The 25,574-nt window shown below is 38.5% G+C and overlaps 2 protein-coding genes across 4 annotated transcripts; one reads left to right on the forward strand and one right to left on the reverse strand.

Moving 5' to 3' along the window:
• Positions 1–1,487: 1,487 nt before the first annotated feature.
• On the reverse strand, positions 1,488–7,168 carry FKBP7 (FKBP prolyl isomerase 7). The gene is made up of 4 exons (XM_054830241.1): positions 6,831–7,168; positions 5,065–5,216; positions 2,664–2,797; positions 1,488–1,870 (listed from the first exon to the last, which is right to left on the reverse strand). Exons 1-4 carry the CDS (start codon positions 7,043–7,045, stop codon positions 1,709–1,711), a joined length of 663 nt encoding a protein of 220 aa, XP_054686216.1. The 5' UTR covers positions 7,046–7,168; the 3' UTR covers positions 1,488–1,708.
• Positions 7,169–7,214: 46 nt separating this feature from the next.
• PLEKHA3 (pleckstrin homology domain containing A3) lies at positions 7,215–25,488 on the forward strand. 3 transcript variants are annotated; one of them, XM_054830238.1, is made up of 8 exons: positions 7,215–7,522; positions 11,509–11,625; positions 13,066–13,221; positions 13,892–14,028; positions 15,037–15,201; positions 16,380–16,423; positions 16,979–17,094; positions 18,716–24,414. In XM_054830238.1, exons 1-8 carry the CDS (start codon positions 7,483–7,485, stop codon positions 18,877–18,879), a joined length of 939 nt encoding a protein of 312 aa, XP_054686213.1. In that variant the 5' UTR covers positions 7,215–7,482; the 3' UTR covers positions 18,880–24,414. The 3 variants fall into 3 exon arrangements, with proteins under 3 accessions (XP_054686213.1, XP_054686215.1, XP_054686214.1); XM_054830240.1 differs by lacking the exon at positions 18,716–24,414 and adding an exon at positions 25,013–25,488 and having other exon boundaries at positions 7,216–7,522; XM_054830239.1 differs by having other exon boundaries at positions 7,218–7,522; positions 18,697–24,414.
• The last annotated feature ends 86 nt before the right edge of the window (positions 25,489–25,574 follow it).

The following is a 25,574-nucleotide window of genomic DNA, read 5'->3' on the forward strand; positions in this document are numbered from 1 at the left end:
CACGGTCAATAACCTTACTTGAAAATGCCCTCGTGCATTCCCTGGCATTGCTTTTCTTCTTTCCAGAACCTTCTCCTCTCATTAACATGACAATGAAAAATGTAATTTTAAACTGGATTTTTATAATGTCAAAATATATGCTAGAACTTACTTTAAGTTGTTTACACAAACTTGTTGTTAACCCCCCAAATGCTGCCTTTATCCACCCTGGTATATTATGGTAAAATGAGAATATTTGTTAATAATTTAGTGTTCTCATGAATGTTTAACTGAAGTATCACATTAAAAAACATGCTAAAACTTAGCTCAGTCTAATGTTTCATTTACAAAAGGGAACAACAAAAACTAGGGAAAGGCGTTTCATATTAGGATGCCGTTACCGTATGTCAACAGTTTGTTTAGATTACCAGAAAGTACCAGCCAGTCACCCTTCTGCATTTGGATTTTAGGTCACAGCTGCTCTTGACTTTATGCATTCAAAAAAAAAAATTGCTTCGCAGAAAATGTTTTGGAAGCTTATGAAAATAACAAAACTGTATCCTTCCATCAAGACTTTGGGGTGAAGGTCTTCAACCGTTAGATCTCTACCACAGAAAATTAAGTCTGTTGAGGATATAAACAGCAGAGGGCATTACAGAACTGTGGGGGTGCTGCTGGTCAGTACACTGTTGAAGCTCTCCCTGTCCTATTTTAAACAGGGAAAACAACTATGAAATGTTTTGCTATGTTTTAGAATTATTTTAAGGATAACCCCTGTACGGAAGCTTTTTTACCTGTGATACCACTTTCGCTACATACATCTGATTACTACATGTTGAAATAAATGCAGCCATTGATTTTCACATGAGAAAAGTATCTTACACAAATATGCACAAGCAGAACAGTTAATGAGCCTCAAGTACTATTAACTATTGCTGTTACTTTGCATTTTTCCTAAGTGAAACTCAAATGATGCCCAAATAATTACTTATGTTTATATAGAGTATCTGCTATTATCTGCCACCTCATCCAAGTAAATCACCATAGTGTAGATTTTTAACTTAGTGCTGCTGAATAAACTGGATAATTTGGTAATTAAGTCAAAGTTTATAAATCCACTTAAAATACTGCTTTTTCATGAACACAAATTATTCATGTTAATATTATATCAAAGAGGGTATTTTAAGTTGCTTTAAAAACATTTGCGTTTTTATCTTGACATTCCATAACCAGCATTCATTTATTTTAAGGCCTTTTATAGTTAAATTTGCTGCAAACAGCAATTCCTCAAGAAGCTTGCCTAGGACCCTGCAGAAGTTTAACAGAGCTAATTTCCTGGGATTCTGTTTTCCCCTTTTATCTTACCGAGGATTGAGAACTTATGTTCTACCTACGTCAACAGGTATTGGAACCATTTTTGTGTGCTTGATAGGACAGAAATAATTATTTTCATCAGTAATTTACATAATACGAAAGACTACTGAGCAATACTGTAGCTTAGGACATGATGCAGGAACCACTAATGATAGATCATGGTGTTTTCCACTTTTATTTCTTTCTTTTGAAATATCTAACACATTTTATTAGTTTAATGTTAAAAATAAGATTTTTGCAGTCACCTTAAGAGATATAAAAAGATGCCACTATAAAAAAATACAAAAAATTGTGTGACAAAGTAGTATTATTTAAAATTCAGTGTCCAGAAAACAGCTAAAGATTTTTTAAGTACTTAGAGTTCATCATGCTGGTAGACATTGTATTCCTTTGCTGATATGAAACCATCTCCATCATGGTCATTCTTCTTAAATATATCAGCTAAGATTTCATCATGGACTGAAGGATGACGTTTTTTGCCATCTCTTGCAAATTCTTCTTTCAAATACTGGCTTATCTAGAAGAAAAGAAAGAAAGTCCACCCACTGAGGCTTTTACACCAGTACTCAACAGCCATCTTCAAGGACACCTGGGGTATGTACGTGAGTTATTGTGACTCCAGTGCAGACATATCTAAAGTTTGTTTCCCAGCAAGTCTGAGACATAGTAATGTATTAAAGCAAATTTCAATGTTGCACAGTGTAGTTTATGTGACCATACAGAAGCTTTACATGATGAACTGCAGCAGAGGCAGCTCATGAAAAGATAACACTGATGCAACTATACCTATAGTTTTGTAAATCATAGAATAATAGAATCATTTAGGTTGGAAAAGACCCTTAAGTCCAACCATAAACCTAACACTGCCAAGTCTACCACTAAACCACATCCCTAAGAAGCACCACATCTACGTGTCTTTTAAATACCTCCAGGGATGGTGACACAACCACTTCCCTGGGCAGCCTGTTCCAGTGCTTGACAACCCTTTTGGTGAAGAAATTTTTCCTAATATCCAATCTAAACCTCCCCTGGTGCAACTTGAGGCCGTTTCCTTCTGTCCTATCACTTGTTGCTTGGGAAAAGAGACTAACACCCACCTGGCTACAACCTCATTTCAGGTAGTGGATAAGTTTCCCCTCAGCCTCCTTTTCTCCAGGCTAAACAACCCCAGTTCCCTCAGCCGCTCCTCATATGACTTGTGCTCTAGACCCTTCACCAGCTTTGTTGCCCTTCTTTGGACACGCTCCAGCACCTCAATGTCTGTCTTGTAGTGAGAAATTATTTATTCCAAATTAGTTACATTGTATTACCTCAAGTTCAGAGAGTTTCTTGTCACTGTCCTTGTCTATTTGATTAAATGCTTCAACACTGCGAGGTCCCTTATTTACTGCATAAAGTTCAATCTCAAAGATCAATGTTGCATTGGGTGGAATCTTGCCCTGTGCTATGAAAAGAAGGAAAAAAAGTATTTAAGAAATCAGACAGTATGGTCAGAGATCACAGATATGATAAATTCACATGTAAAGTGCCTTATTTTTTTATTACAAAAGACTGTGTTAATATTCAGATTAAACTCTGAATGTTAATATTACACAGCTAGACAGGAAGATTGTTCAGATTGTGTTAGATAAATGATTTTGAGAGAGATCTGCCAGCAATATAATTCCCTGAAACAAAATTATATCGCTTATATCAATTCAGAGCCTTTTAAAAATTAAGAGAAGGGTTTGTGTTAACATGAAAAGCAAGTATTTCTAAAGCTCTCACTCTTTCACATACTGTACTGTCATACGATGGGGCTTGAGAGACTGACTCTAAGATGCATGCCTTTATTTAATATCTGCAATCTGATTTAAAAGATTACAGTAATAGACCATTGCTCACATATATTTTGTCTGAAGAAACAAGAAGGCAGTATCAGTTTTTACCAACATGCTATGAATTACACCTATGGTTAAACGACTTTATGTAAAATAGTGTTTAAAATATGCATTTCATTAGAAAGAAGCAACAGAATCTAAGTCATCTGATTCACCAAAAAACCCCAAAACAACAAACCCAAAAAACTACTGGAATATTTTGTCTGGTCCCTGAAGAAAAAAAAACCATGTTAGACTTCATTATTTCTTTGTCAAAGCATTTTCTGGTATCTGATGTAAATACACCACTGCCTATAAACACAGTCATTGTATAATGCATCTGGCAAAAAAAAGGGAACTGAAGTGAGACGTTAACAAACTAATGAGGTCTAAAAGTAAAGCCAAAAAAGCATCAAGAAATCATGCAGTGTAACATTAAAATATAAACATGCAAGTTGCTTCTATTCATAGCCAAAGCCAGTGAGAATAACATTGTAACCTCAGAATTTTGAACTTGTGCCCATCCTTCCTAAACTGAAGAAAAACTAAAGAATCTACTTTGTTTATAAACAGAAGGTAAACAAAACTATTACTTGCACTTCTCATCTAAAGTATCCATAGTAAAAATGGCAGGTTTCAGAGTTCAAAAGATTTTAATCTTACAGCTTTAAAAATGCACAAGTTTTAAATATATCCAAATATAAATCATGGTTTATATACTACTTACAAAAGAAAGATACAATACTAGAATTCAGTGCCAGTAGTTTACAAATATACATACCAACAAAGGAAAGATATGTAAAGATTTAGAAAGCCACATGCATCTTTTTTAATTCAAGATTAGGCAGGCATCTTCCCCAGCATGCAGGAATACGCTGAGACAGAGAACAGGGATGCTGTAGGAAAATAATACTTTCTTGAAGTGCTACCTAGAACAAACAGTTAACACTAGATTAGGTTTAAAGTATATACTTTTATTTGTGTCAGTGTTTTTCCTTGTTGTTATGAGACTTACTTATTAAACATTATGCTCAAGGGGAAAAATATATTCCTAGTAAACTTCATTGGCTACAATGGAATTGTATCAAAGACAAAACTGGTACATGGAATTCTGACACAATACCATTACCAACCAATTACTACAGAGCAGGAGCTACCTTTTCACAGAAACTACTACACTAAGTCAGAGCTGAATTTAAGTTATCCCCACTTAAGAGTACTGAAACACTGCATAAAACTCAGACCAGAACTGTTTGTTTGTTTTTTTTTAAAGTAGACTGCACACTTCAGCATAATAAATTCAAATCAGATTTCACGCTTTGTACTGTTGAAATAATTATGTAATGTGATGATATCGTCCATGAACTATCCAGAATGCAAGCAGTCTTTTAAACAAATGATTTCTACTTAGATTAATTCTGTGGCATGCACTGGATTACATTCCATTTTGCTCAGAAGACAAAAATTCATTAAAAGGCTAAGCAGGTAGGGGTTAAATAATAGAAACTAAACACGAATAGAATATAATAGATTAAGACAAAAAATGCTGATATAAATCATGAAGATCTTCCTTTTGCTGTTAATTTTTCATTTTATGGCAATACTTGGAAAAACACATCGGGTGCCATGTACTGAATTCTAATGCAAACTGCAAGGCCTGGGCATGGGTCTATGATGAGGACTACTTAAACTGCACAGGAATGAGCAGGATTAGGCTGCACAGCTGAAGTCATCACCTTAAGTGGCTCCAAAAATAATGGAGCACCAATTCTTACAGTCATTTACAATACTGTTATGTTTGAAAGGGTAAAACAGAAGAAAGACAAAGTTTGGTATTAAAACTTTTTTTTACCATATCCTTGCTGTCCATATGCTAATGACGGAGGGATGATCACTTTCCGTTTTTCTCCAGGACACATATTCATCATAGCAATATCTAACCCTTTTATGACTTGTCCAACACCCAGAACAAACCATTTTGGATGACCTTCATTTTGCGTCCGACTATTAAAAAAAACATACGAGTGGATAACAGTGAATTTAGTTGTATGTTTTAAATATAAAAAGTGTAAAAATGTACATTAGGTTATTAAAACACAAGAATGTTTAGAGTGCAAGAATATAAAATATTAACACTCTTTTTCCGCTACATTTATAATTCTTAGGGGTCAAGTCCTGAGATACGTAAGAGGCAACCTCCTTTTGAAATCAAAAAAACAAGTAAAAAATCTAGCTTTTTACAAAAACATCTAATCTTCCTGATCATATATGCTGCACGCCAGAAACAAGGTGCCGCTGCAGGGAGTCTGCAAGAGGAGGAGCGCTGGGAGCAATTCACTGCTAGGAAGTGAAAATGCCTTCAGCAGTTCACATCACTGTAGGATGACAGGGCATGCAGAGGTGTGTGTGGGGAGCCTGGCAACCTTGACTTGCAGTACTGTGTGCCCACCAACTGCTCTCTCCAGTTTAGATATTCAGTACCTGAGCCAGCTTCTGGTCGTATGAGGTCTCCCCAGGATGGGAGCTACCCTGAATGGCGACTGAGCAGCATGTAGCTCAAAAGTCAGAGGGGAACGCTGTACCTGCCAAAATCAGTCACTTCAACAGGCAAAAAAACGCAAGTAAAATGGTACTGGTAAATGCAGAATCATCCCCTAACAATTTTTTCTTAAATGATACAAGTGGGGGAATGAATCAAGATTTTGTAATAAACTAGGCCACAGTCTTTAAGATCTCTCAAAACATAGGTAAGGAACGAGCCAGGTACCTGAAGGAAAGAAAAGAGTGTCCTCCACAATTCTGCACCAGTGACTCCAGCCTCACTAGTAGGATGCACTGCCATTAAAAGCAAGGCACTGTAAAAATAAAGCTTTTGCACAACAATTTCTGTGCAAAGCAAGATAAACCAAGCTGAAAAAGCCTGAAGATAGATGAATGGGACAAAGTGAAAAAGCGAAAGCCTAAATGCTAACACTGGGGCAAAGGGGAAGGCAGCACAAATCAAGGAGGGAAGGAACAGCAGGGATGAGGCATAAAGACTGCCAACCACTAGCATAATGTGGCTGCCCTGCACAATGCCAACTACACAGCATGCTGTGCTCAAGTTTCAGTCTAAAATAGTAAGTCTGCGTCCCTACCAGGAGCTCCTCCTCCAAACCCGAGTTTTTCCGCACTGATTACAACACAGAACAAGGCAGGTGATAGCATGTCGGAGGGTTTTTTTGCCCTGCCAAAGGGGTTCTCCATGTGAGGTGGGGGCTACAGGCTCTCGGTAACCCTCCCAGTCCGTCCCCTGGGCTGGCAACTGCCACCAGCCTCAAGCACGGCTTTGGTTCCCTGCTTACCTCGGCGCAAGGTCCCTGCTGACCCTAGGTAAATCCTACATCCTTCAACACTCAGCTGAGGAAAAAGAAAGTCTGAGATGGAGGAAAATTACTAACGCTAACGTGTTTAGCGTGGACCCCAAGCTGTGCCCACGCTGAGAGAGCAGCGAGTCCCGCTTACCCGGCCGAGGGGGCACGGCGGGCCGGGCGCCTGGGGGCGGGCAGGCTGTGCCACGTACACCGCCGGGCTGGGGCCTACCTTCCCTTCCACCCTGCCGGTGCCCTGGCGACCCACCTGCAGTAAAACTTGGATCCGTCGCTGGCCAGGAAACCGTCGTAGTGCGCGTTCAGCAGATCCCCCTTCTTGCTCTTCGGGCTGCACACCTCGGGGAGGTGCAGCACCTCTATTTTAACCTCCTCCGCCGCTGCCGCCGCCGTGCCCCCTTCGGCCTGCACCGGGGCCGCCAGCAGGGCCAGCGGCAGGAGGAGCAGGGTCAGCCCGCGGCCCATGTCGCTTCGAGGAGGCCGCCGGCGTGGCACTGTCCCGGAGGGGCCAAGGCTACGCTGCCGCACTGTCTCAGCCTCCCCGGAGACAGGAACGGGCCCGGCCCACGCAGCCGCGGGGCGGGCGGTTCTTCGGTACGGCCCCCTCCGCTCAGGAAGTGAAAGGGACGTCAGGAAACAACCACAGCGGGGTGCCGGGGGTGAGGACTGGGGAGCGCGGCCGGGCGCGCATGGGAGATGCGGAGCGTCCCGCGGGGCGGGTGGCACCGCCGGGGCCGCCGCGGGCCGCCGCTGCTGCCGCGCCTGAGCTGAGCGGCTGCGCCTCAGCGCGCACAGGGAGTAGTAGCGGCGGCGACGGGAGGTGAGCGCCCATCCCGGCGGCGGCGGCTGCCCTTTCTCCGCGGCGGAGCAGGAGGATGCGGCCCGGCGTCGGGCTCTGAGCGATGGAGGGGGTCCTGTACAAGTGGACCAACTACCTGGCGGGTAGGCGGCCGGGGCCTGGGGGGCAGCGGTTGGGGCTCGGGCGACCGGGGCCTGCGGCGCGGGAAGGGGGGGGAGCTTGGTCTCGTCCGTGAGGCGCCGCTGCGGCCGGCCAGGAGCGGTTTTTAGCGGGCTGGCTGAGAAATTGTTCGCCGCTTGTGTTTAGATCCAAGCTGCTAGGGAGCGGCAGCGCGTCGCGTCGCGGGCGGCGGGGGCTGCCGGCGCCCCGGAGGCAGCTGGCGCGGCGGGCCGCCTGGAGCCGGCCCCGGGGGCTGGGCCGGGGGACGGCAAGTGACAGCGGTCGCCACCGCTCCCCACGCGCTTCCGTGTGTGTGGCGTGGGGTGACGGCAGGCCTCTCAGCCGGGCCGAGCCCCTTCGCGGTCCCCTCGCAGCCCTGCGCCGTGGGCATCGGCGCGGCCCCGACAGCCTCACAGCCAGAATGTGCCCGGCCCCCCGCGTTCTTCCACTGGGAACTGCGTGGCCAGGTACCTCTGGAGACCTGGGTTGCGCCTTGCCAAGTTAGCCAGGGGCTCGGAACAGGACAGGCTGCAGGGAAAGGCCGTCTGAAGCGTCGTATTCTAACGGCCCAGCTATGGGATTTTCTCCTCTTCGCTCTCAGATCTAATCTGCAGCATGCAAACTTGCAGGGTATCCTCGCTTGCAGTTGTAGATTGATTTATGATTACATCTTTAAATCTTCGGTGCTAAATGTAAAAGTCTGAATTCTCTTTTCATTTCGTTTTGGATGGTAATTTTTCTGACTCTATTCTCCTGTATCCTAACCTGTAAAACATATAAAAAACTTTAGTTCTGGGTGAAGTATTCAAGAAATATAGTTTTAGAAGTGCTGCAGACAGAAATGCACCAAATACCTGCATTTGCCATCAAAGCTCTGGTTTTGTTTGCCTCGTCCTTTGTTGTAATAGATACCACCTCCCGCTGGAGATAGCAATGGATAGATGGCCCTGTCAAGGTGAAACAGATTTCTCTTCTGACACTGTAACAGGACTAATTGTCCCTCTAGAGCAGATCAGTGTTGGATCATATACCATGCTTCATCAGGCCTCCTGTTTGACTGCTTTGGCAATATCTTCTTTGCCCTCTTGTTCTTCAGCGCTTCACATGTGCTGTTCTCCTTCAGTACATTCAGAGTTTGTATGTGGAGTGGTGTGAAACTCAACTCTGAGGGTTTATGAAACGTGGGCCACATTGCAAGGATTGCACACGCTTGCTGTGAATTGAAGTGTACAGAACATAATCTTGCATTTTTCAGAGCAAATATGTGCCCATGTATACTGGCCTTCCGGTGAAAGAGAACAGTTGTACTATAATCAAATAGATAGTTGATATTTTTGTCACTTCTTCACAATAAATGTGGAGAAAACACATATAGGAAAAGTGGTGGTTATGAAAGAAATAATGAGTAAAGTTTCTTTTCAAAATAGAATGGAAATTGTCACTTTCACTTATGTGAGCAAAAATGTTACTGTAGCAAAAGTTAAAAGGTCACAGGTAATGAGCCCTTGTGGTGGTTGATATAAACTTCCCATTTGAAGTCTGTTATTTAATAAGTAAATATTCCACAGTAACTGTGAATGCTGTACACGCAATAGACTTATATCAACATGCAGCTAACTTCTGCTAAAAGTAAGTAGCCGTCTAAAATAGCAAACTGCAGAACCCTTCCTTCTCTGCGTGCTGGCCAACTGCGAGCATTTGCTCTTGCATTTCAAAATTACAATGTGTCAGGAATTCCCTATGATTTGTGGAATACAGGAGGGCAGCAAATTAAAACAAAAAAAAGGAATCTAATCATATTAGTGAATTTTTTAAATCGTATTACCAACTTTCTTGTTACTCTACTATCTATTTTTGTAGCCAGAAATAGGCTGTAGTACTTGTTGTCATTAATGGTAGAAGTCAGGCAGCAAAGGAGCTTGTTATTGTTGCTGAAGCATTGTGGAAAACATTTAGTTTCCTTCTTCATTAAAAGCAAACCAGAAATATAGCTTTATTTTTTTTTCCCCCTCAAATAATATGCATGCATCTAAGAACTTGTGAAGTACAAATTCGTTAAACATTTTGTCAGGCATAGGACACTCTGCCCAATTTCAAATCAGAAGAGGTGTTTTTATTCTTTAGCTTACTTCTGTGTGGCACTTGGAGAATTTTAAATCCTTTGCTTCTGTGTTTTCCAATACCAGCATAATGTGAGGCTGGAATAATCATCCATGTAGGGTCCCTTTTTATCACAATTGGACTGTTGAGACAGGCATTGAATTACCAGCTGTGCATGCACTTAGGAGATAAGGGCAGCACAGAGTCAATGTTTTGCAACACAGTGTAACAGGAAAAAAAAATCAGTGCATTTCTAAGCTGCATTTTACGGGACAGGGTCTTCAGTACAGTCATTTCATGACTGTTTGCATATTCCTTGGGTATAAGTGGTGATGTACACATACAACTTGAAATATTTCCTATGGGAGTTGGTATCCCTTAATGTTTGTACTTTTTTCATTCTGTTTTCATGTGTGAGTGTGGATCTCCTTATTAGTTACCACTCTGCATTTTGAAAGAGACAGATGCTTACCATTATAGTTAATAAATTTAAAAAATAGTTATATTTTATTATTTTCTTATCATGTAATTGTGATGTGATGTAATGGGTCCCTGCTCTTACACTTCTTGAATTAATATTAAAACTTGTAATGACTTAATAGCTGATTTTCAAGAGTCTGGTACCTGATTAAGCCTCCTGTGTTATAATATACTGCTGCTGGATGATTGCAGCTTGCTCTGTTGGAATGGCAATTGATAAGGGCCATGGACCACACCATCATATTGACAAATACGTTGAGTTCTTGGCCATGCAGTTATTGCCATTCCAAATGCAAGCAGGAAGTTAAAGTTTGGTGTTGAGTTGTAAAATAGAAGGATAATCTGCTCCTATTGTACAGCTGACCCAGACTGTAGTGGGCCAGTGTAACTGTTGTGCTCTACTGGAATATTTTAGTTCTATGTTATTTTTAGAAACAAAGGTGATTTACTAGGCAAAATGGTTTGCATTTAGTAGTATTAGAAATTAGGGCAACTGTTCCAATGAGTGCTGAGTTTTATGAAATAACTGTAATAAAAAGAAAAAGGGAAAAGAAGGCAAAAAAAAAAAGGAAAAAAAAAAAAGGAATGCTAGTATACTTTAATCCAGGAGTGCCCATGAGAGTAATTCATTTACTATGTGGTGTAATGCTGCATAGAGTTCTCAGACATCTGCATCCATGCATAAACTGCTCTGTTTTGTAGATGTTGTGAAATCAGAGATCGTTCTATAATTTTGCTAATGCAAAGCTGGTGAAAACCTGAGTAGAGGAGCTGTGTATGCTGTCCTAACAAATGGACCTAGTAGTATAAGCCCTGCCTCAGTTCCCTGTGCAATGCCTGGCACTAAATTGTTGTTGAGCAATGGAGCTGCGCTAATTTCAGCACAAATGGTATGTCAGTAGTTAAGTGTGAAATATAGAAGTTCTCACTGAAATACAGTAGGCAGAGGAGACCATAGCATAGCAGTTTGTGACATCAGTCATTTATTTGTGTCTTACAAATAAGATCCTACAATCTTAGAAAAGTCTACCTGAAAAATATACTTGAATGAGAATGGTTCTTCAGAGGTATGTAATTTATCAGCCTTCAGAATAGGATTCATTGGTGGCTACGTTAAGATTCAATTTTGCTCTAGAATGGAATATAGTGAAAATTGAAATACTGCTGATCTTGCATCCAAAAGGAATGGGAGTGAAATATCCATATAATGCTAGTTTTTGGTTGTAGAGTGGCTCTTCAGACTGCGCGGATTGTTTACTTCCTGGAGTGTTACATGAATAGTTTAATGTTTGCATTTTTTTATAAAAGTTTGAACAGCCAAAAAGTTGAATTTGATTTGCAATTTAGTAATTAGACTAAACTTTCCTCTTCATGTTTTTGATCTCGCTAGGTTGGCAGCCTCGGTGGTTTGTTTTAGACAATGGGATATTGTCATACTATGATTCACAGGATGATGTTTGCAAAGGCAGCAAAGGAAGTATAAAGATGGCTGTGTGTGAAATAAAAGGTAAGAGTTAATAGATTTTTGCTTGAGGAAATTTTAGCTGCCAGGGAAATAGAAAAGGTCACCCAACGTACCTTCTGCATCACAAGTTTTTCCTCCGCTATTTTTGTTTTAGTCCAATGTGACTGCTTCATAGTTCACAAATAATAATGAATGTGAATTTTGAAATGATGACAAAGAAAAATGTTTTTGACAGTTAGAACTCTGTTTTGAGATCTAGAACCAACCATATATTCCGTTTAGTTTTAAGCAGTTGTGTGCATGTAGCTTATGCTTGTAATTACCTCAGCTAATTAGTTCTACTGCTTATCCCTCTTATGACCAGGGATAAGAGACCGATTCATAAATGCTAGTTTTTCAGAAGAGTAGCAGCAGTGACCCAAAAGGGGAGATTCTTATAAACCAGAGATGCTCAGTCTTTTGGCTTTCCTGAGTCATTTTTATTTTTCTCACTGTTAGCAGCTGCCCATATATAGGTGATGGATGTATTAGAGTTAGTAAGTGAACTGTTTGTCTCACACTCGGAGTTTAGCCTGTACCTTTAGTGTATTCTAAGCTGTAGGCCAACCTCCTTGGCTAACAGCAAGGCATTGTCTAACCCTCCGTTGCTTTAAACTCTTGACCTCTTTCCAGATACCCGCAGATGACTGGGCTTGTGATGTGGGTACTTGTATTTTAAAATGTGAGACTTCTTATTTTATGTGGGCCACCAAGTATTTTTTGATGTGGTAACTCCTTTTTGTTACTGTTTCCTTGGTCTAGATGAAATCAGTGATGTAAAGTGGAAGATCCCATTTTTTTGGCCATTCCAGTTCATTTAGCTTGTTATCTTTCCTTCACCAAAAGAAGATAATAGTTGAAGCCTGGATTTGGTGCAGTCTCCTGCATCTGTGGCTAGTGGGGAGGGAGTGTGGGTCTGGAGGAACTTGTGGTTGATAATGTGAAACTCCGCAGAATATTCAGTTGAAGTATTGAATAGACTTAATACAAAGTCCATCTCAGTTCTTGGTTCTAGGGCTCTGTGATCTGAAGCCAGATTTCATCTAGAAGGGAGATTATTTCAGTTTTTAGCCTAGTCCTCTGTAAATGCTTGTCCTTGCAACAGAACTCCTGTTTGCCATGTTTAGACCAGGTTTGGAATACAACAGTTATTACAGATTCATACGCTGTGCATTGTTAACGCAGAAAGGGGACCCCATTGTACTTGAGCGTGGCCACTGTTTGGTGTCTCATGTTCCTACACGTTGACTTGAAGGCATGCTGGGGCGAAGGGTTGAGCAACTTTGGGCTTTTTGTTATTTAGCAGTGGTACATTGTGATTTACTGTATTACTATGGGATTGTAATAAAAAGTTTAGAGTATTTTGATCATTATTTAATAAATAGTTGTTACTGGGTTGAGGTGTTCATAATTTTTTAATTTTTTTTTCTCCTCTGTTGTAAGTTCATGCAACAGACAACACAAGAATGGAGCTAATCATCCCAGGGGAACAGCATTTCTATATGAAAGCAGTTAATGCAGCTGAAAGGCAAAGGTGGCTGGTAGCACTTGGGAGTGCAAAAGCCTGTTTAGCAGATACCAGAACAAAAAAAGAAAAAGGTATGTGTGTTACCTAGAGCATATACAATCTCACCACTTTTCCTAATGCTTGTTTTCAGGCAATAATATGGCAAATATTGTGGTAGAAAGTCAGTATTATTGTCTTTAAAAATAAATTGTAATTATTTCTAGTCATCTATATGGTAAATTCCCCCTTGATGTTGGAATTAGAGGTCACCTCCATTGACCTATCTTAAAAAGCTGAAATATCAGCAACTTACTGTCACTACAAGAACAAACATACTGTTTGTAGCTGTTGTGAAGTCATTTCATTTCTGTTGTTTTGATTCTTTGTAGTTACTACTTTTTTTTTTCCATAATTTTTCTTGGATGGATTAATGTAATCATTTCCAACCACTCTGGTGGCCGTAAATTTAATCCACTAAATTTTTGCTACGTTACATTGCAGCTAAGAAAGATTTTATCTTCCCTAGTACTGTGCCTCTGTCTTAATGGTCATTAAGTTAGCATCAGTTATCCAAAAGTACAAACTATTGTCTGCTTCAAATACAGTTCTTGACTCGTTGTAGACTCCAGTTTTCTTCAAAATTAAGTGAAAGTTTAAGTGAATTTTAAAATTCATATTTAAATTTAAATGAAAAGTGCACTTAAAAAATGTGTGCATATATTGTATGCAATAAATTGATATTTCCTTATTTTGTTTTTATAGAAATCAGCGAAACCAATGAATCTCTTAAAACCAAAATGTCTGAACTTCGTCTCTACTGTGATCTCTTAATGCAGCAAGTTCATACAATACAAGAATTTGTTCACCATGATGAGACTCGCTGTCCTCCCAGCATTGAGGTAGAGAATTTCTATAATGCCATTGGAGAACCTAATTATATAATTCACCTCAAGTTTCTGTTGACATCTTATGCTTTTTTCATCTCCCTAATGTTGGGAGATTGAACCTAAGGTCAATTTTTGAGTGCTTGTGTGTCTGTAATACTAGCAGTGATTATATGTGCATAAAGCACCTGGATGATTTAATGATTTAACTGTAATTGTAACATGCATTAGGAAGCAATTGTGTTATTGAGTCATTTGGTTAAAAGGCCAGAAGGGCTGCTATATAAGTTATGCAGTAATTTGTCTTGTTTTGCATCTCTGTTACAGGCAGAGTAGTTGAAACAGTCGTCTTTGTCCATTCTTTATTTCCTTGTGTAGGAGGGTATTCCATTTTGTTATCAGTGAAAGCTAGTGTCACAGGTATTGGAAACCTGTGGTGTAGATAAGTCTCCCTGAATATGCACAAGGAAAATTATTCTAGTATTTCTGCTTTTGAATGAAAGTTAGTACTGGAAATTATGAATGGCCTTATTCATGAGCAGCATGTGGACAATATTGTTGTCCACTTAGGACAAAACACAGCAAGGAGTTGACGCTTAGACACAGCACAGCAATTTGTTGTCAATTTACAGCAAGGTGAAACTGAACTGGAGGCTCCTTGCACTGGAGCCATAAAGCTGTTTGCACTTTGTGCTGAGATTCATTTGTTTCACTGAATGATCTTCTCATACCAGCTAGTTGCTCTGAGACAGGCTTTGCAGTAGAATTGTTACGGCATTGTTGGCTGATACCCTAAAGAAATTCAGATGTCAGAAAGAAATTACAATGCTGTCACGTTTGTTTGCTTAAATTAACCTCATTGGAAGGTGTACATTTGCTTAAATTAAAAGGGAAATGGAAGCCCTTAATGGTAAGGAGGGAAATTAGTGTGTGTGTGTGTGTGTGTGTGTGTGTGAGTGGTGGGGAGTATTGGCATATTTTAATTTTCTTCTTGCTTATGCTTGTACTTTCATTTATTTTCAGAACATGAATGAAGCCTCTTCCTTGCTTAGTGCCACATGTAATACATTTATCACAACACTTGAAGAATGTGTGAAGATTGCTCATGCCAAGTTTAAGCCAGAAATGTTCCAGCTGCCTCACTCTGATCCCTTGGTTTCTCCTGTGTCACCATCACCTGTCCAAATGGTTTAGACATTTTGAAATACTATTTTTTCTAAGTGTCATATTGGTGGTTGGATGGGGGGAAGAATAGCAGAAGACTATGATACTGCTATGTGCTATGATGTGAACAGTTGAAATCTTGACTCTGTTATGATCAGTACTGGTCCTAGATATAAATCAATGATTTTCCATTCCCAGTCTTTGTTTGCTAGTCTTTACATAATCAGAGTAATTCATCATACATGTCAAGAACCTGCAATGAAGTATCTTGTAAATGAATGAGGTTTAACTTTTTCCTCAGTTCAACTGTTTCTTTGTTTTTTACAATGCTAGCTGTACTCTGATCTTAAAAATTTCATAACCTTGCCTCCTGTTTAAACAGTTAAGTGCCTTGTGGCTTGAAGCACTTCAGTAAGATAGCAGATCTTTCAGTGTATATAATTCAAAATGTTTGTATTAATCTAACATGCCCTCATTTGACAAAAAGGTAAATAATGCTAAAAATATTACTTGCATAACTCTTCACTACTGATTATTTCCCTTAGAAGGACAGTGTATATGGAATCATCTTAAATGTCGTCTTCATCATATGTATAGATTCCAAGATGACCTGTATTGTGGGATTTTGTTGTGGGAACCCCTTTCTTTGTACTTGGGTCTCTTGTCTCTTTATCTTCAGTCAATTTACTTACAAAGCTGATCATTATTCATTTAAAATATGACTTTATTTGATATGCCTTAACATTTGACAGTGATATCAAAAGAACCACAGGGAATCAAGAGGCAGGATTTGGCTTTATTGTGTAATGGGGAATTTAAGCTGGCATTTGGTAGAGGAAAAATGTCTTTATTTCTGTGTATCATAGCAATTAACAAATGGCTCTCTGAGTAACTTTGGAGCAAGAGAGAATGAATTCCATAGAAACTAGGTAGTATTTTTTGTAGTAAACTATTTCCTGTGTGAATGCTTTAAAACCTTTAATATTGGTGACAATACATCAGTTTTCATATAGTTAAATCAGATTTTTAACTAAGAATGGTTGCTTTTAATTAAAAAAAAAGAAAAAAGAATTGCCCTCCCTCTTTGTAGAGACTGTAAATAAAGTAGAAATTAATGTAGCTATGCATATTATTCTTATAAGTAGCTTGTGACATTTTTGGTGTGATTTGTTGTTTGATTTGTTGTTTTGTTTTTTAACTAGATGAAGCGTTCCATTAGCCACCCTGGTCCGTGCTATTCAGAAAGGTAATGTTCTATTTTATTAAGGTTTTTTTCTTCTGTTTCAAAAAACGTCCTTGAACCTGCTAGCATTATAATCAAGATGTGAGAATTATTCGCTTGGGGGGAAAAAAAAATTAACAGCATGAAAGATAAAGATCTAATTGTGAAAACTAAGGGTGTGGATTATCAGTGTCTGTGGCAAATAATGCAGCTGCTGTCTCTAATATACTATACAAATTTCTTCATGCTAGAAACTTTATGCAAATTACTTATTCTGAAAAGTTCATGAAATTAGATATGGAGCTTGAAACACTAATGTTCTTTTTGGGTCAGTATTTCAGATTCTTGAATTTTCTTCTTCATGCAAAGATTATATTACATTTTTATTTCCATTTTCAGGCTTTATAATAGTGAAAATTAAGAATGTTCTGTTGACTGCCGATTTTGGTTTAGTATAGTGAAAAACATTGATACTAACAGTTTAATTTATGCACCAAATTTATTTTAAATTTAAAGTGTATTAAGTTTGTGTGGGTTGTTACAGATTTTGCTTGCTAATAGATCTCATTTCTTTTGTAGGAATAATCACTCTATAAAAGAACCAATTTCATCCCTTCACCGATTTTCACAGCGGCGCAGAAGAACGTACTCGGATACCGAATCTTACAGTGATAGTCCCTTTGAAGATTCTCAGAGTAAGTTTGGAAGAGGGATGGTTTTCTTTTGTATCTTTCTGTACAATTTATTACCTGTCTACAGGTAACTGTTCTAGTGCTGATATCAGCAGGAAGAAAAAAGTTTACTGAGTTATGCAAAGTTTTGGTTGTAAGATTCCTGTATCAAAGCACTTGTGTAGTTTGTGATGTAGCTGACTTTTGCTGGCTTTCATTCATATTGAAAAGGATCTTGCAGCTGCAGTAGTTTTATTGAAATCAGTGGGACTAATGGCAAGATAAAATAGAGACATTACCAAAAAAGGGATGTTTGTACTAACAGAATCTTACATGAACGATGTTCTGGTAAGTGATGTGGAATACTGTTGTTTGCCACCTACTTGTCACAGAACAAATTCTCCTTACTGTGACCCCTGTGAATGGCGGTGTGTAATTTCCACCCAGTGCGTTGTAGAAAGATGGTTCATTTCAGTGGCTGCTTGTCTTTTGTAGAGAACAGCACTGTTCTGAATGAGCACAGCCTTGCCATTAATAAATAAAAACAACCCAAAAAAATTATGAAATGATGTCATGATCAGAGTATCATTTCATCCTGATTAGATGGGCCTACTGAGTTAGTAGCCAGTGCTTCTGCGTTCTGATCCTTTTGAATCTTGCTGTAATTTTGACTCCATCCTAACTTCTCTCAGGAGACTTTAACTTGACTAGTTCCAGTTTAATCTTGCTTCCTTTCGGAGTGCCTAGTGCCTCACTTGAGTTGAAAAAACCTGAGGCCTATGCATTGCTGAAAGCCCACGTGAGCACAAAGAGGTCTTTTGTGCTACATGCTTTACGTGCTATCATGAAGCAAGTATGTGCACCTCCGTACCATTTCCTAGGTTCTCTGATGCTCACGTTTTGCAGGACAAGCACCTCTTTCACCTCACTCACCTGCTACCAGCATAGGGTATGCCAGCCTGTATCCCTAGCTAATAAACTTAGTTTAGATCCTATTCTGTGTCTTGTTGCAAATGTAGGTGTATGCCAGTCTAGCTTCCTATAACGCAAGGCTTTTGTTGTTGCCATCTGGACCTTCTGGTGTTGGTTACCCAGTCTGACTCTTTTCGGGACTGCTGAGGAGTCTGTCTTGGTTTGTTTTCTTTTACTGTGTTAGAAGCTCCCTCTACTACGTTCTAGTTATCTTATTTCTTCCTCTTTCCTGTCAGGTAGCATAGCAATACTAAACTTGCAGTAACTCATCCATTTTATTTTAATAATAGAAAATGTTTTAATTAAATGCTTATTGATGCATCAGGGTTTTGTTTTTTTTTTTTTTAAAAAAAGTTCATATGTTCCTTATACAGAATATGTCTGTACCTCACAGATTACTGTCATTCATAATGTAAAAATCATAGAATCATTGTGTATTAAAAAAAAAACAAACAACTTTTATTTACACTAGCTGAACATTCCTCATATACATCATCCTTGGGCATGATATTGATTGAAATCTTTCAGGAAAAGTCCAGAGTAATTATACTTCTGATTGGTTATGTATAGGAAATAGTTAGCAAATAGAATAACTGACAGATTGGATGAGTATTTTTGGGCTTGAAAATTAAGTACTTACTGATATCTTCATAGGATCTGCTCACTGTTCTAGAAGTGCTGTCAATGGAGATCTGGTATCATCAGCCATTCCTGAAGAAAATAGATCGGTATCAAAGGAAAGATCTGAACTGGAAGAGACTCTTTCATCCTTTTCTTCTTGAAGAAACTGAAAGTATTCAATTTTCTATAAATAATGCTATGCAAAGGCTGCTGTAATTATACTGTTGTTATAGGAAGTAGTCATTTCCCTTTTTAGAAGGATTTCTCTGCACTTTATAGAAAACCTAAAAACTATCTTTGAAGTGTATTTTATCTTTATATAGTTTATTTGCAAGAGTATTTTCCTAATATTTCAGAGTTTGAATGTTCATTTTTTGGAACAAGTGATGGCTTAACAGATAAGCATCCACATTTGTAAATGTAGCTCTTTTTAAAAAGTGTGAAGGTCTGACTGATACATTAGTATACCTGCAGGTTATAAACTTTAGCAAAAAGGTTTCATTTTTTTGGAGAAAATGCATCTTGTGCCATGGGCCTCTTGGTCATTTGTACCAGGTCATCCACCAGGAGCTGTGATTAGACCTGCAATGGCTTTTTTGCCTGTGTAAGGGCTGTGGGAATGGGCACTAATGGGTCTACTCTAGCAGCTTGACAGTAATTGACATTGCCTTCTTTAAAAACCTAAGGATATACATAATCCGGTCCTTATTTTTAGCCAATGAAAGTAGAAATATTTAGTGTATTTTTCTAAACAAATGTATAAAAATAACTTAATATGAAGCATTTGTACCAAACATTGGATATTTAATAATTTTTATTTATTTATTCTTTTTTGCATAAGAAATTTCTACCTACTTTCATTTCTAAAGATCTACTAAAGGCTTCAAAATGTGCATAAATTGTTTCTGGGGTGTGTAGCATCACAAGTAGCTAATGCAGCACTGTTAAGATGTACTCTGCTTGCTTAAGATGTGTTTTTTAGCAAGTATTATAGAAGCAAGAGATGAAATATTAGACCATTAAGCTGCTGTTGTAGTGAATATTTGTATCTATATGTATTTTATTTATGACCTATTTATACAAAAGGGAGCTTCTGTTTTTGTGACTCCTTTATATCATTTGAGGATGGTATACACCAGGAGATGGATTCTGCTCTCAGTTACATCAGTGTAAATTTGCATTAACTGTAAGTGAGATGGGGGTCTGACTCAATTAATGAGTAATATAGTATAAGAGTGCCTACTAGCACCTTGGTTCATAAGGATGTTAGTGTTAGCATTGTAAGCTTTTGGGGATTTTTTTTGGGTATTCATTTAGGGATAAACTTGGTCTATAAAGTCTTAGCAGTAGAGCACTTTAAGCAAGCCATTTACTGTTGTTTGATTTACACAATTGTTAAATAAATGTACAGGGTTTTTTGCACTCAAGGACATACCAAAACATGTTTTTATAATCAAATCTTCTTTAATTTGGTTTAACTAGTCTTCCTGTTGTGTATATGAATAATTTGGTGTTTTTTGAAGCAGGCTGGAAAGGACAAATGGGAATGGAATAGAAGTTTTCCTTATAAATTTCTGGAATGTTGATTTATCTAAATCAAAATAGGTCCCAATGTTGAGGAAAAATGTAGGAGCTGTTGCCCATATATAAAACAGCAGTTTATAAACCATTATGTCACAGTCAGATGGAATGGAATGACTCATACAAGTAAAGTTATTTGTGGATACCAGTGCAGAGCTCTCATTTGTGCTCAGTTCTGTCAGTTTTCATGCAACTAGCATTTGCATAGGCATATCAGCCACACACATGCTTGTACATTTTTTTCTGAATGTTTGCTTTAATGTATTCTGTATGACACTTCTGACAACTGTAAAAATAAGTATTAAAAATATGTTCAGAGAAGTAAACTACAGATTGCAATTAGAGTGTTGTCTTGAATCATATGCTGTCTTAGAGCTGCTTTTTGAAATTTCACTGAAGTTTCAGCCAGCTTGTACAGTGTTAAGTGTGTGTCACATTAACAAATATCTTTTTCTGGCTTTCAGCTACTACAGAGAAAATAGTTTGGACTCTACATTGTGCAAAAAAACTCTGAGACTGATAAGTGCATGTAGTAGTAAATAATATTTTTAAGTACTGCCAACAATAGGATTGTTTAGACAAAAGTTGTAATGATTAGATTCAAGCACAGAATTTGCATATAATTACTTCAGCACTGTTTTGGGTTTCCCCATGTCACTGAAGCTAGAATGATGGCTTTGTATATATGGAGCATGTTCCTGCTGAAGTCAAATCAGCCTTTTTATATATACCTGTGCCACACGCTGTGGCAAAAATCCTATAATGTATTTCAGTGAAATCAGTGAAGATGATATGCCATCATACTTCATGCATCTGGAGCTAAGAAGTAATTTCTGAAATGATACTTAGCTGGCTGAATCATGATGATCGATGTGTAGTAAGACTGAAAAAAAGCTGGATGCTCTTACATTTTCATTTCCAAGTTTAGAGGAGAGCTTATCAGGAATGCCTAATTGTATCATTATTCTTTCTGGTGGAGAATGGAAGCTGAACCTCAACATAGACCGTGTAACTACTACTCGTAGTTCTGATCTCAGTTGCTTCTCAAGAGATGAATCTGAAACCAATTCAATTTTTTAAATAGTATTTATCACTTAAATATATGTAGTATGCTTATGTTCTTTAGGTGAAAAGTGATAACTTCTAGTTACTGAGTTATATCTCTGAAGTCTCTTAACATCGGATAATTAGAAATGGAATGTGCTTAAATGGCTTACCAGTTTGTACTATAAAGAATTAATGATCAGGCAATCGGTGATTTGGAGATTCGTGAATACTGAGATTATAACATTAAGGGGCTTTAAACTTCTGAAAATTAATGTTTGTATTTCTTTACACTTAGTCTATAGAAATCAGCTTGACTTTTAAAATTTTTTTTTCCCCAGAGAAAGCAATATTTGGGGTAGGAATATTTCAGAGGTTGCTTCTGCATAAAAAAACCTGTACTTAATTTATTTAAAAATTGCATTCACAGCTCTTTGTTTTATGGTTATTTTCACAAACTATAAGCTTGAGTTTTGCTTGTTATGCCACCATCAGTTTAAGTATTGTAGTGTAGCTGTTGTAAGTTAATAACTTTTTAAAAAGAGGTACAGTACCTGAATAAAGGAAATGTCTGTGTTGGAAAACTATCTGTCTTTTTCAGATGTTCCTCATTATCCTGCTTTAAAAGAGTTAATGTGAAACCTGCCTGTTAGGGGTCTTTCTTTACCGACTTCTTTGAGGGCTGAACCTAAGAGTTTCAGATCCAGATCTAGAAGAGAGCATTACTACTTAAAGGAGATCTATGTAGAACCTGTGTGCCCAAATCAACAGTTGCCTTCCTGAAAATCTCTGCTGTTTAACACTGAAGACCAAAGGGCCATAAAGATTTTTATTTCACTTGTAAAGCTCCCCAGATGAGTGTAACTGTGTATGTACATCCTAAGAATTGCCAGTGTCATGGAAGGACTTGGCCCCTTAGCAGCTAATGAAGATCTGGGAACTAGTCATTCCTCTGCTGGTGCAGCAGGGGGACCAGTGCTTCACTATTTTGCAAAGGATGTCTAACACACCAACATGAACAAGCTTACTTGAAGATAATGGCTTGCACTTTAAAACATTCTAAAAGAAATGCTTTACCTCTGCTTTTTCCACTGTGTATGTACAGTAGTGATTGGAAGGTGTTATTTAGGAATTTAATTTACTTTGCTTAGCATTTTGATATTTGTTAAGTCTGGATGAACAATCTAGAGTGTTGTTTGACAATTGAGTACCTTAAGAAAGTAGTCAGACTGTTTCCCTGCTTTGCTGGCTGGTGTCACCTTTTTCTCCATGGTAGGACACATGGTATTTATGTGCCAATATACATAGGTACTCCTGTAGCCGCATCCTGACTGTTCTAACCGGCACACGTATGGGAGAGAAGACTAAAGAGGAGAGCACAGCTGTATATTATGTATGTGGTCAAACCCCCCCCCCCCGCCCCCAACCCAGGCCTCCTTCAGCTTTTTCAAAGAGAAGGGTAAACAGGCTCTCCAACACCGTCAATTATAGACGTCAAAAGTAATACTTTTAAATGCTGTCCCTCGACAGGATTTAGAGTGTCTCCATCCTCTTCCCTGTGTTTCATATTCGCTTGTGATAAATCCTGCTTTGGTTACTTCTGTATCTTCCCTTTCTCAGTGCACTCTGTAGCCTGCCTAGGTATTTTCCACAAAGTTTGGGTTACAGTGGCAGAAGCAGGTTGTAATTACCTTGCATGGGGCTGTCTTTCATTTTTCTACATACTGGCTGTCATTTTCTGACATGTCAGAGTACCTTATTTTCTCTGTCATCCTTTCTCCTTTGTACTGGTGCTGTTAGTACTATGGCACATTCCAGTGTGGGAATGACTGAATGATTTACTTTGCACTGTGTTATGACTTGGGTTGTTTTTTGACATTAAATATTCTGATTACTTTTTTTTTTGTAAATTCAAGCTCTAGAACATTATCATCTTCAAAAAGGGGGAAGGAAAACAAAAACAAGTAGAGAAGCTTTTTGGTTTAATATTTTTATCAGAGATACAACGTTTTTGTAGTCTGGTCATATAATTTTTCTTCCCTTGAAAAATAGTTGAAACTGGAAATGATGGTAAAAATTGAAAGGCAATGTTAGGACTAGGGTTTCTTGTCTGCTAGCAGTAAAAGGAATCTCTTTGTGTTATTATGGCTAGCCACCATCACAGTTATTTTTCTCAGGCTGCCAAACGTAAAATGTTAGTAGAGAATGTATAGCCCTGTAGTAGAATTTATACAGCAGCTCACAGAGCTTTGCTAAAAAGATTGTCCTTGTGCATCAGGCCTCAGAAAACATGAAGTCCAAATGCCTTTGCATACGTATCAGTGGTAGGATAATTATTTTTTTTTTCTGAATTTGGTCTGTAGTGCAATAGATTTCGAAGAGAGCAAATGTCTGCTTGTACAGTTAAAAATCACAATATTCAACCTGAATATAATAAGCAAATAATTTTAAATGTTCACTGCTAACTTTAGGTTTATTTTTTTTTTATCCAGAGACTCCTTAATCTCCTGTCTTGAAAAACGGTTACTGTTTAAGGATGTGTTCTGTGAAACTGAATATTGCAGCTTTAGGTTATGACTTTATCAGCGTCACTCTGTATTAGTGTTCACTTAGCAGTCTTGTGAAAAACCACTGGCTCAGCAGGTTGGCATGTAAAGTTATCTGTTAAAGCTGTGCTTCAGCAAAGCCTGTAAATACTTTAGCTCCTATTTTTAGGCATGTGACTGACTCATTTTGCTTAAAGTTAGGTGTGCTTGGCTTACGTACTGCGCAGAGTTGGGCCAGAGAGGTACAGGCAGAACAAACTTGTTTACATTGCCACACCGGCGTGCTTTCCTCTTGATCAAGTAAATAGGTCTGGATGCAGTAGAGCCCACGAAACACCAAATTTACGGTAGTATTTATGAAGATGCTTTATCCATGCTTAAGTCTGCAAATGCTGTCACTATTACTTTCTGCTGAGATGACTGACTAGTGCATATTTAGTGTTAATTTTATTACATGCCTGTGCACAGGCATATTTTTGTGTCTTGTATTGAATTGTTGTGTTTTGGGTTGTTTTTTAAACATCTGATGGAATTAGAATGAGAAGCTTGAGGGTTTTTTTGTCTTTGAATGCTTTAAAGATTAAAATAAAGGGCATTTTTAACCTCATTTTTCTTCTTTTTTTTTTTTTTTTTCCACTTTCTTCCCTAAGGAAGAAATACCATGCACTCTTAAACTCTTTCATCTTTATGATTGTTTCTAAATGTTACTGGTTATGTTACTTGAAAAAGTCTGGCTCTTGTCCTGACCCAAAACTTAGCTCTTCTGAAATCCTTTTTTTTTTTTCACTTTAGTCCTTGTTTCATCCCCATTTATTAGCTTTCCTGCATCATTGGGATAGCTACTGGTTGATAGTATATAGGTTTATAGAAAATTAAAATAAAAAAGTCTGCTTCTTTAGTGACTCTTTTTGGAATACGTTTTTAAACATACTACCTCATTTACTATTCTGGTCAACTTGAGCTTTTTTTTTTTTTTAATAATAGTAGTAATATGCTGGGAGTCATAGTGATGCATACTATTGATAATTAATGCTCCTGCTCCACTTAAGAGATATTTTACAGCCCCTGAAGCAGTGTTGTGTTGCTGTGAGTGTATTTGCTGTCAAGCTTTTTGTACTGACCAGAGTGAATTCTAGAAGCAGAGTTGCTCCTTTGACCTTCATATTCTTTTCCCATAGATAACCAGAATTGTGACCTGCCTGCATGGGATTTGTGATTTCCCTCCAGGAATGTAAAGACAGGCGTTGCTCCTATAGGTATGTCAGCTGACTTGAGGGATGAAGAACTGATGGGCCCTTAATCACCCATGGGAGGTGAGAACTTGTAGGTCCAGGCAATTAGGGTCTTTACTAGTTGCAGGGTCTTTACTAGTTGCAGCTGCCAAAAAAGCAAGGCAATAGCCAGGTTTGCTGGAGGGAGTTTTTTAACCATGTGAGCAGAGACCAGCTCTAAAAGAAGAGAGATTAGCAATTTATCCATATAGGGTGTAGCGGAAGGCCTGTAAATTCACTCGAGAGGGATAATAAGAACAGCATAATGCTTAGATATGTGCTAGAATTTATCGTTTTCCTTTGTCAATGAAGAACCTATGAAGAAGCCTTTTTTTTTTTAAGTGACTTCTTTTAAGGCTGACTCTCTGGTGGCCAGGCTGTTTCTGGTAGATGGCTGTATTTTCAACAGTTAGCTCCCTGGTTTACATTGGAAAATTGCATTTCTACCTAGTCTTTTTATTCAGCAGCT

The sequence above is a fragment of the Grus americana genome, chromosome 6 (assembly GCF_028858705.1).
Source record: "Grus americana isolate bGruAme1 chromosome 6, bGruAme1.mat, whole genome shotgun sequence".
NCBI lineage: Eukaryota > Metazoa > Chordata > Aves > Gruiformes > Gruidae > Grus > Grus americana.

Bases quoted from the DNA above. Each gene is read 5' to 3' on its own strand.
- FKBP7 (XM_054830241.1), bottom strand. From the start codon at position 7,045: ATGGGCCGCGGGCTGACCCTGCTCCTCCTGCCGCTGGCCCTGCTGGCG. The intron at 5,217-6,830 runs GTGGGTCGCCAG...TTTTTTTAATAG, and splicing joins GGATCCAAGTTTTACTGCAG to TCGGACGCAAAATGAAGGTC. The intron at 1,871-2,663 runs GTAATACAATGT...CTTTTCTTCTAG, and splicing joins AGAAACTCTCTGAACTTGAG to ATAAGCCAGTATTTGAAAGA.
- PLEKHA3 (XM_054830238.1), top strand. From the start codon at position 7,483: ATGGAGGGGGTCCTGTACAAGTGGACCAACTACCTGGCGG. The intron at 7,523-11,508 runs GTAGGCGGCCGG...TGATCTCGCTAG, and splicing joins GTGGACCAACTACCTGGCGG to GTTGGCAGCCTCGGTGGTTT. The intron at 11,626-13,065 runs GTAAGAGTTAAT...CTCTGTTGTAAG, and splicing joins GGCTGTGTGTGAAATAAAAG to TTCATGCAACAGACAACACA.